The following is a 12,359-nucleotide window of genomic DNA, read 5'->3' on the forward strand; positions in this document are numbered from 1 at the left end:
TTTTCTCTCTCTCTTAATAGTAACACTGTACAGATGTTTTAACCTTTTTATTTTCACGTCTTTCTCTAATTTCTTTAAACCAGTTTCACGAAATAATACTTTTTTTCCAAGATTTATGGGGGAAAATGATACTTTGGAACTGTAATAAATTATATATATATATATATATATATATATATATATATATATATATATATATATATATATATATATATATATATATATATGAAAAGTAAAACAAAAAACGACGAAAACATATGAGTTAGGATGTGAAATTGACTAAGTGAACGACATATCTTATAATCCCATTAAACTAATTCCACGTTGATGGGTTAATTTACTTAACATATTTTTTTCTCTCAATTCATTTTTAATCTTTATTACAATAAATTATTCATCTATCTGAATTAAATAATTTTTCTATCAAAAAATTATAATAAAAAATGATAAAAAAATTGTCGGTAATGATCTATATCAACAATCTTCAATTTATATCTAATTCGATTAACATATACATTAAGTCAAATTCAATTTAATCTGCATTAAGAAAAAAATGTATTTTTCTAGTCCAATAAATTGAAACTACACTGAATTAGATTGAATGATATATTTGAACTCATTTTAACGCATCTAAGTCGATCTAATGGTAAGTTAAACTTTACAATGAACAATTTAATTAATTTAATAATATTAATAAACTTGCGTTGCAGAAGTATAAGTGACCCAGCCATTGCGTACTTATACTTTTTAATATCACACAGAGCTTAATGTTCTTTTAATTTGCTAAAATTATTGAATTTTTTATTTTATTTATTAAACAGACTTTCTATTTCATTTTTATAGAATTTTAAACATTACTTTTAATCCTTAAAAATATGTGAAGTTTAGTTTTAGCCATGGTAAAATATGTTTTTTTTTTCAAATTTCAATTCATCTTTAGTTCCCAATATTTATTTTAATATAGATAAGTCACATATCTTTTGCAAATATTGAGTTTTTTTTTATATCATATTTAATATTATATCACAACACTAACATGTTCTATTACATGCTGTTCAGCACATTTATAATAGTAAGGGTAAAAATGATTGACTTTAAATTTTAGACGAAGTTAAAAAAACTTTATAGAATGAAAATCGAAATTAACCTTCCTCATAAAAGTCAAAAACACATTTAATTAACATACAAAATAAACGAGAAAAGGTGTTTTTATTTTTTAAATATAGGATTGACCAGGTGTCTTTTTTATTTAATTTTTTACATTCATTTTAATACTATATTTTTTACTTTTTATTATTTTTATTTCTTAAAAAAATATAAAAGTGTATATTTTTATAACCATTTTACTCTTATATTCTGTGTGTCAAGTGAATATAAAAGTGTGTCATGATACCATTATTCTATTTATATAACTAATTTTACTTACTCTTAATTGTGCATTTAGTTATTTTGCTCTCGTATTGTTTCTATTTTTTTTCTTTTAATATACAATAATATTTGGTACAAACTTAGTTTAACTTAACTGCATTGTTGATTTCATGGTATCACAGAAATTCATGTATGGAGAAGAGAAGTCTCTTGGATAGCATTCTTAGGTGAATTAGATAACATAGAGAGATTATGACATGTGGTTTAGGATTGGTTGACTTATCTAATTTGCATGAACTGAGTCAGTTGATGATGAGCAGTAGTAAGTGAAGAGTTTGTGGCAGAAAGTGTTGGAGACAAAATCTTCAATTTAGTGTTTCTTTATGAGATTCGGAAGTTAGCATGCAAGTACATGACTCTGAGGAGGAAAGTCAACGTGTCCCGTAACTTCCCTTTTCTCGATCTTTTGACCTGTCAGAAGAAGTAAGACCATGTTGGAAGTATTAGGCTGGATTCAGATGTTGCCACCCTTGTAGGGTCTTCCTACTTTTCAATCTCAATCTCTGCATCTTTTGTGTGGCTTATGACTTATTACAGGTGAGGGTAATACTTATTTTTAGTATATGTTTTTAATTTTGGTGTAAAGTTAAAATTAGTTTATGTTTTGAAATTGATACATTTTCATTTTTTATATTTTAAAAATAAATTGATATAATTTTTTAATCTTTAACGACAACTATCTTATAAAAATTTTAAAAAAATTCAAATGACGATTGTGGATTGGACGTCGTTGTTTTTGTTCGAATATGACCGACAGTTGAAGGTAAAAATTGTCATCGTTTGTTTACTCTTTTTTTTTATATATATAAAACGTCATTTTAATTATGTCATGACACACCACAAAGTTTTACCAAACAGACAGGCCCAACTGGTAACAGGTTTTTCATTTTGTAAACAAATTAAACAATGCAAATGTATAAATGTTTATAAAACATGCTCAAATGCATAATAAACTCAAACAATTAATATTTAATAAGTTTGTCCAATAGAAAATTTAAACAATGTTAAAAGAAAAACAACAGTTTTGTTTGTAAAGAATTAAAAAATGATATTTTAGATTTCACATTGGTTTAAGAATAATAATATTAGATTATTTTAATATTAAAATGATCTAATATAAATAATTTTGTTATAAATTAGTTTCATTATTCTAAAACACATTATCTTTCAATAAACTACCTTCTTAAATTTTTCTTACTTCTTTCTTCTCTTTCTCACATATTATTCTTTTGATTGAGGGTTCAAAATCATACGAATAATCATCACGACGAATTCTTTAATTTAAACCTATCAGTAACTCCATTAATGTAGATCAGTTTTTTTGTCTCTTTTTTCTTGGTCCAATCTATTTTGGTCTTGTATATAATCTTCTTTTTGTTGCATGTATTGTTTAAGTCATTAATATGAGTTTTTGTTGATTAGTGATTATAATGACATGATCTGATTATTTTTTTTATGTTTCTGTGTGTAGATAGAACACCTAATGTGAAGGTAAAGGTAAAGGTGTTGTGCTTTTATGACTTTTAAATAAAGCAAAGCACATTCAATCAATCATAACTAACAACTCTCTCCTAATCACAATTAACAGCCTCTCAATGGTCTACCCTTTAACTCTTTCAAAACACACTCATATCCAAAACCGAGTGGTTAAGTCGTCCCGTCCTTGCAACTAAAGGACCTATTTCTCTGCTCTTCAAAGACTTATGAATGAAAATGTCGACAAATCACACACCGAGCATTATCTTCAGCAAGACGCCAGAATCAATGTGAAACACAGTTGGAAAGGATACAACACTTGAATCCATCATCTTCCCATATCGCACGACCAAAGAAAATATTTTTCCTACATCACATAATTGAAAGAGAACCCTTGAACTCATGTTCCTACATCACATAACGAGGATCTCTTTCCTACATGGCATAGCCGAAAGAGAACCCTATGGCTCACTAGGTATTACAAATCAAAACCAAGACCATTCCATACCTAGAAGGTACCAATAACAACTCTCAAGGTATCTCATGACTTTGATATCCCGCACCCCAATCCATTCTATTAACACAAATAAAACCTTGCACAAACAACTTTCACCTAACCTTTTCACCCATAACACCCCTGACCAAAGCGATTAACTATATTAACAACTCAAACAGTCATACAATTTTATCTAGTGTCCAATACAATGCTCACAGCGTCAAGGTCATGGATTCACGGAAACATGCTTGAAAACATAATAACTTTATAAAATACCACGCACACGCAGAGTAGCTCAACCAGCCAATAATCATCAAGGATTTAATACAGAAATCGTAGCAAAAAAGTACAAGACAGCAAGACTTTTAGTGCAGAGTTTACAGCAAAAACAGTGCAAGACAGCAAGGCTTTTATATGAAAACTGCATGCAAAACATTAATGTTAACGCATCGACACGTCATTCCAAATTGACCAATAAGGCACTAAACATCACAGGAAGAAATCAATGATATATATGTAATGTAACAAACTAAGGCAATGTGACTTGTCAAAAACTGCTTCCCCAAATGTATGGGAAAAACCAAGGAGAACTATATTGCAGCACCGCTTAGAAGCCAACCAAAAATAATAGCCCATAAATTATAGGATGAATGTGTCATGGTTACACCACATAAAAATAATCTCGAGACCGAACAATAAAAAAATGCACTGCAAAGAGCAAAAGTAGGCCTGGCAGCAACACAAGGACAATTTGAATGCATTAAATCAGAGATTTTCAGCGTCAGTGGTTTTAGAATAATGCACCAGCGTTTTCATTTTAAAGCAAAAACTTCAATGGCCGAAAAATATTCAAAATAAAATATTGCACCCCATAACCTAAAGATATAAGAGAAAGGCCTCATTTTTTGAATGATACACCACTCAAAATTAAAGAATGATCATTACTTAACATGTTGAATTCATACATTCATTCAACAGCATTTTATTCCAACAAAGGAAAACAGATATGTGAACAGCAAGATGCATGGTATTCTAGCAATTAAAGCACCCTAGCAATTGGGAATGTCTAGCTTATACCAACAGACTCTTATAGCAACCAGAATCAGTTAACTCCATAAGCAAAAAGAATGATAGCTTATATGACCAATTTTCACTCACACATATAGTTTCTAGAAATTTAATTCAAGTAACAGAGACCACTACATAAATTGGCTTCAAGCAATAAGGATAGTTTCTAACCAATAAAACCAAATTAGAATCTGGACCAAGCATTGACAAGACCAAAACAACATTTACACAAAAGAAATGCACTCAACCAACCAAAAGGCCAAAAATACAATGCACTGATAACCAGTTTCAATTCACTAGCCTAAGCAAGGGAAACGAACATGGCGGCCACCCGCTATATACACTAAACCAGAAATAATGATATGTCCATGTATACATTGAACCTCAACTAATTTCAAATTACAGACACGACAACCATTCAAATTCACCAATTAAGAATTGATTATCGCAATTTGACATTAGCACTAGAGAGAAACGAGGACCAATGAAGGCGGCGTGAACAGGCATCAATTTGATTCCAAGTACATAACAGAATGAACATTATAATCATGAAATTGAACTAGGTTAGCTCTCCATATCTGGTTCGATACATTGTCACAATTAAACCCTCAACCTTCAATCCTAATCTCGTACTGCTCGTGCACAAAACTCACGTTCTCCGCGATCTCTCTTTCTCATTCGTCCTCGCTTCGTCCCTAATTAGATTTTCTCCCATGTTTGCCCAATAACCCGAGAACGCCGACGAATCTCTCTCGCTCTTCTAGAATCGCATCCCCACGCCTACCATGATGAGTTCCTAAAACACGGTCTCTCCACAAATCTCTCATGAGAAATTTGGCACTGGATGCGTTCTTGTTCCCCATGGTTTTGCTCATTACAACTCAAGCATTGAATTCCCCTAATCCTCCTAGGTTTATGAACGAACAAGAAAATAGAAGGGAAGAAGAGAAGAGAACAATGAGAGTGGAAGAGAAGAGAAGAAATGCCTCGCCAGCCCTCTACCCCAACTCTACTCGCGTTATTTGGGCTTCGTGACCCAACCCACGAAAAACCAAAATGTATAGAAAAAAAAAACATTAAATTAAGTGTAGCAGAAAAAAAATATAAAACCCTCTTTGGTCTCGTCTGAGTTCAAACATGGAACACACCAGTCACACTGATAAACATACAACATTCTACTACAAAGCCAAGCTCAATACGCTGGTTACATGTCCATTTAACATGTATTTAAGTGTCTTATTTCGCCTATTACACACTTTATACATATTTAACTTAAATCAATTATTATTTTATTTTGTTTTTCACAACACATAGACATATATACGAGATCTTTACTCCACCATACTAAGTTCTCACTAATTAAACAACATAATATTTTTATTATTTATTTAAAAATATACAAGATTATCATACAAATCAAATATCTAATGATGTCTACAATCAGGGTGTTCACTAAGCACTTGTATAAAATATAACTATTTTATTAATAAGAGATATTCCATTAACTAACTTATATATAGAATTGTATTAATTTCCCAAAGTCTTATAGTCACTCAATTGTTCATTCTTTTTCTTTTTTTTTCCTCTTCTTCATTGGCTTGTGAGGGCAGGGCAACATGCCTTTCTTAACGTGGGGCAAGCTTCTTCACTAGTCAGGTTCAGTTGATCAGTCATTTCGTGAAGGTTAAGGTTTAAAGAAATGTTGAGGAACGACAAGTTGGAGAAGGTTGGGGAGAGTTTAATAGGTCTAGTTCTCTCTTAAGAACTCTTAAGGAATTCCACTAGTATTTAAGAAGATTACACAAGTTTTTCCTCTTAGGTTTTCAATGAGTATTCGCATCATTCTTGGTATATAAGTATTCTAACCATTTATGATATCAATCCTAGACACTATCTAGAATGTTTAACTCAACTGAGCTAAACGCTAAGTGTTTTATTCTCTTCAGAATATCCAACACAATTAGTGTTATGAGTATAAATACAAATTGGTAACTCTCAGAAAGAAGATAAAATCAATACAATGAAATTTGAGAACTTCCAAAGTTTTTTGTCGTAGAAATTTAGCTTTAGATGGTATATGGAAGAGTAATAACAAGCTTGTATGAGCATTAAAAAGTTCTCTTTGTATTCTTGTTTCTCTTCATGCATCCATCTATTTATAGCTTTCATTGAGATATGTCTATTAGATAGAGAATGTTCACTTCATGTAGAGTTGGTAGACTTTTTAGGTGAGAAGCCAAACTCAAGTTTGCTTTACAAAGGTACAATGATTTGTCATAACTTTTACCAAAACGTAACTTGCACGATGTGTTACAGCAAAAGTCTTTAAGGTAAACATTCCCAAAATGTTCTTCATATTTCTCAATGTCTTTATCTTGTGTGAAGTGATTCTGATCAAATCATTTTACTTTTATGATTTGCACAAATATCAAGAGCAAGGTATACAAGCATCGAAACACTTTATCGTACATGCATTTAATGTAATTTAACATAGACTACTTAACTCATTATACAAGATCCAGAGGAAAACTCCATACTACTAGACCCAAAATACAAGATCTAAAGAAATAAAACTTATTGATGACCCGTGATTAAAAGAGTTTGGGCTTAGCGTTAGACAGTCTTTATAAGTATACTTTCTCTCCACTCCTATTAACTTAGATTATTATCACTTTGCATCGAAAATCTAACCATTAGATATCTTTCATCTATATCAGAGGCTATCACTAAATTTTCTATAAAAACATCATATATTTACTTATACTTATAGATAATTATAGTTATCCTATCTAAAAGAAAGGTTAAAATACTAGGAGTAAACTCATCACTAAAGTATTGATTGAATGAAAATAAAAAAAAATTCTTGAAAAAGAATTATCTTAATTAAAAAATAAATTTATTTTCTTATTATTTTTCATTATCCTAAAATTGTTTATTATTTTTCTTAGTTAAAGTGACAAACTAATTTGATCTAATAATGATCATGTGAGTTATTTAAAAATAGTTATGGAGTCTCTCAAAAACTACAATTTGTTTTTCTCTATTTCTATTAAATTAATTTAAGTTTAACTTATTTTTAAAAGAATCAGAATAATAAAATAAGATTAAATAAGATGAGATTTGTTTCTCACATTCATTAAACATAAAAATTGAGAAAAATGAAATAACAAATGACATAATAAATCTAATTTTTTATTAAAATAAATTATTAATAATCTGACTTTGAAATTATATTAAAATAATAACATTTAAGTCTAAATCAATTTTATAAAAATAAAGATCATTCCACTTATACAGTAGATCATATCTATAATCCATTTAAGATTTTCTAAACTTTTCTCCAATAAAACGGTAGATATAGGAAATTTTTATATTCCTATTGGTCTCTTTTCTCTTTTCACCCATTTGACTATTTATTTCAAAGGAACATATAAACATTTGGCGCGGTTCACAATTTCTTTCTAATAGGGATCAAATTAGAACGTTTGCAAATAATCAAATTCAATCCCATTTTACATGCATTTAAATGTCACAACTTAATTTAAATACACGCTTTTTGTGTTTCGTGATATCTCACAAATAAAACGTGGTCGGTGTTTGTTGTTATCGTATGCTTGTCATTGTTCGCCGGGAGAATCATTTACAAAATATATAGATGAATGAAAATAAATAAACTTTATTTAATATTACAAATTGTATTTGAAATGTGATGTGATAAATAGAGATAAATATAAGATTATCAATATTTTAATTTTTTTCAGTTATCATAAATTTACATTATAAGAATAATTTTCTTACTATTTAATAATTGTTCGTTTTATATAGTTGGATATTGTTTAACCTATCTACCTACATCTTCATTAAATTTAGCAGGGATCATTTTCAACGTTTTACAATTTAGGTTTAATACCTATTTTGGTCCCTACCGTAATTTGTTAAAAAATGTTCAGTCTGGTCCTTTTCGCTCACGGCGTTAAAAATCTAACGGTGCAAATGCCACCGTGGCGCAACCTTATTGAGTTGTCAAGTTTGATGAATACGTGGATGTTATACTATGTAAATATTAAAAAAAAAATTAAAATGACACATCAGCTTCCACCTCCACCACCTTCCCAAGCACGCCTCTCCCTCCCACTCTGATTCTGCCGGCTCCCACCTCCAGTTCCACTCCGACTCCGATGAAGAGGGATACAAATATCAAAGCAAAACCCTCTTATTTTTCACTCTCACACGCCCTAATCTCTTTGTGCACAGATTCTCTGGAAACCCCAAATCCCAAAAACTCAGAAACTTTGTGAACCCCAAATCCCAGAAACTCAGTCTTCGCTGAAAAATGGAGAATAAGCTTTATTTGAACCGAAACCTCGCCGAAGAAGATGCATCGCTGATTCGATTTCTAGGGTCTCGATTTCTTAACATTTTTCATCGTGCTTTTAATGTCTCAGTAATTAGTGCAGTTTCTTTTGATGTGTGGACTCATTCATGGAATGTACTTTAATAAACCCAAATGTACAGGTGAACTCAAAATTGAAAAAATAACAATGTACAGGTGAACTCAAAATTGCCAAAGCTACCTGTTCACAAATTCAAGCTTCAACAAAAAAGCTGTAACAGCTTAAAACCAAGAAAAAGGTAGAAAGAGCAAGCGACGGTTTAATTCCATGTTAGTAGGACTTGCATGCTAATTCCATGTTAGTAGGACTTGCAAGCAACAGTTATGTAACCCTTGCTTTTTATTGTGGGGAGGAGAGGGAGAGGGGGAGGAAGAAGGAGACGACGACCTCTAATGTCACGTGGGAAAAAACCTAAATTCACAGTGAAGGTGGAAGATGAAGTTTTAAATTTTTTTAATATTTACACAGTGTAACATCCACGTATTCATCAAACATGACAACTCAATAAGGTTGCTCTACGGTGGCATTTGCACCGTTAGATTTTTAACGGTGTGAGCGAAAAGGACCAGACTGAACATTTTTTAACAAATTATGGGGTCTTACTGAACTTTTTTGAAAGGTATGATCATTTTGAACCAAACCCATAAAAGTAGGGACCAAAATAGGTATTAAACCTACAATTTACAATAGCTTTTAAACGACTTTAAAGTCAAAACTATGACACAAAAAACACACACATATAGGGTTTGCTAATGCGCTTACGCCTGTTTTTCAGTTGGTACATTTTAGACATGTATACCGGGTTTTAGTAGACAAAAATATCCTTATATATTATGGATTCTAAGTTTTAAGTTTAAAAAAAAGAAACCCCCAAACCCTTCCTTACCTCTCACATCCCTCTCAACCCTTTCTCTCTCATCTTTCTCACTCCAATCTTTTCTCTGTCATCCCTACTCTAGCCCCAATTGAAAAATTCAGAAACACTTGTCGTTAAACAATCTTACAAAAAAATGATTTTATAATGAGTTTTCATCTTATAATTTTTGTTTTATCTAATTTTATCCAATTTTCACAAGCATAAAGGAATTGATAATTGATCTGGGAAAAATCAGAAATACTCGCGGTTAAACAATTTCTTACAAAAAATGATTTTATAATGAGTTTTTATTTTATAATTTTTGTCTTATCTAATTTTATCTAATTTTCACAAGCATAATGACATCAAAGGAATTGGTAATTGGCCTGAAAAAAATCAGAAACACTCGTTGATAAACAATTTCTTACAAAAAATGACTTTATAATGAATTTTTCATTTTATAATTTTTGTGGTATATAATTTTATCTAATTTTCACAAGCATAATGACATCCGAAAGAATTGGTAATTGGCCTGGAGGGTTTTTTAGAGATGATGATTCAACGTATGCAGATGATGAAATTATAGAGGTTAGTGAAGATGGTGAAATTGAAGAGATCTTGAATGAACCTTTGCCTGAAGGTGAATATGTCAATGACTCAATTCTTTACAAAGACAAATTGTTTAAAGGCAAGTGTTTCTGATTTTTTTCAATTGGACAGTAGGGATGACAGAGAAAAGATTGGAGTGAGAGAGATGAAAGAGAAAGGATTGAGAGGAACCAGAGAGGTGAGTAAGGGGTTGGGGTTTTTTTTTTTATTAAAATACTCTTAACCTTAAAACTTAGAATCCATGATATATAATGATATTTTTGTCTACTAAAATCCGGTACACATTAATTCATAACTATCTTTTTTTCAATAATATAAAATTTAATTTATATAAAAAAAAATTAAATTTGGGGATTATACGGTTTATAAATTTTATAGTCGTATTATATTTGAAAAAAATATTTAATTTAATAAAAGATAAAACAATCTTACTAAAAAATAAGATAACAAAAGTATTTAAATTTAATAAAAAGAAAAATATTTTTTAAAACAAATTATACCAAGCATGACAGAATATTGGCATAAGAATCGTTAAATATGAATATAGATCAAAACATAAGAAATAATCCTTTCAAACAATAAATTGTGGACCCAAAGTAAAAAAAATAGAACGAAAAATTATTTTTCCACACACATAAAATTTTTAATATTCATTTGATATTATAATTTTTTACTTTTTATTTTTTTTTAAAAAGTATATAAAAATTTATACTTTTATAACCATTTTTTTATATTGTATATCAAATTAATATAAAAACGTGTGATAATATCCTTATAAAGTCAAAGTTTCGACGTCCATACACAATGTTTAAAAGTATATAAATATCCAAAAGGTTTAATCGTTTTCTCAGCAAAACCTGAGTCACGAAAACAGATTCCCAATTTTCGCTACCAAAACCTTTCAGCATGTTGGTGAAATACTTGGCTGAATTCTACTCTCATATGAAATGGGTGTTTGATTTCCTTCTCTTTTACCCATTCTATAAGCTCCATGATTCTCAAATTGCAATGATTGGAGAAGAGCAGAGCATATGCCACTATGCACACAACCCTGGCACAGAGGAAGATGCTGATTGTGCTGTTTGTCTGTGCAAAATTGGAGACGGTGAAGAGATTAGAGTTCTTAGGTGTGAACATTTCTTTCACAGAAATTGCTTGGATGCATGGGCTGCTCTCAAAAACCCATCTTGCCCTCTTTGCAGAGAACCGATTAGGCCAAGAAGAACCCTCAATGAGGTTGGAGCTGAAGTTCTGTGGTTTCAATTTTGCTCTGTAAACACAACTGAGGGCGACAGATGGTGGCTTCGTTGAGTCATAAGTGAAAACGGTCAATTATGGTTTAATTAAAGGCCTGTATGCGACACGGTAGAAACGATTAGATTTGTTTCCTCTGAGTGTAAGCCTAAACTTGCACTGTAAATCTGAACTTTTTCTTTTTAATTTCGTAATATTTGGAATTAGTTTTTGTGGTGATTTCTTTTTTTCCTTTTTTTTAGCCATCATTATATAGGCTCATATTTCACTGCACTGTATAATATACCGATCATCTTTCATCATATAGAATATTATTAAAAAATAAATAGAAAAAATATATAAAATAAACCAAACTCATTTAAAAAGAAAAATAACAAGTAAAATTAGTTGTTTCTATCGCACTCTATAGGCTCACATCATTTAGAAGTTAAAATTTAAAGAATTTTAAGTACTTCTTTCATTTTCCGAAACTCATTTTAAAGACAAAACTATGACATCCATTATGGCAAATCGTTAAGGTCAATAACACTTCATTCAAAATATTGTTCTCTTTAAAACATGTGTTTCATCATATTTTCTTAAAACGCACCTTAAAGGATAGAAAGAAGAACAAATATTTAAATTGTCTTTGGCCTTTCATAAGTGATGTGAGATGGAAGACTATTAGATATTGTAGAAATATTACTAATTAAATAACCCTAGACATTGTAGTTAAAAATTGGAAAGTTCATATCAATGCACTACAAGAAAAAAACAAATTACCAACAAATTTGTATTG

The 12,359-nt window shown here is 30.3% G+C and overlaps 1 protein-coding gene across 1 annotated transcript; it reads left to right on the forward strand.

Annotated features, from left to right (window-relative positions):
• Nucleotides 1-11,233: 11,233 nt before the first annotated feature.
• On the forward strand, nt 11,234-11,638 carry LOC148193784 (E3 ubiquitin-protein ligase RHA2B-like). Its single transcript, XM_088099502.1, has one exon. The coding sequence runs from the start codon at nt 11,234-11,236 to the stop codon at nt 11,636-11,638; it is 405 nt and encodes a 134-aa protein (XP_087955628.1).
• Nucleotides 11,639-12,359: the final 721 nt, after the last annotated feature.

The sequence above is a fragment of the Vigna umbellata genome, chromosome 9 (genome assembly GCF_029865625.1).
Source record: "Vigna umbellata cultivar VRB3 chromosome 9, Vumbellata_1.0, whole genome shotgun sequence".
NCBI classification, from domain to species: domain Eukaryota; kingdom Viridiplantae; phylum Streptophyta; class Magnoliopsida; order Fabales; family Fabaceae; genus Vigna; species Vigna umbellata.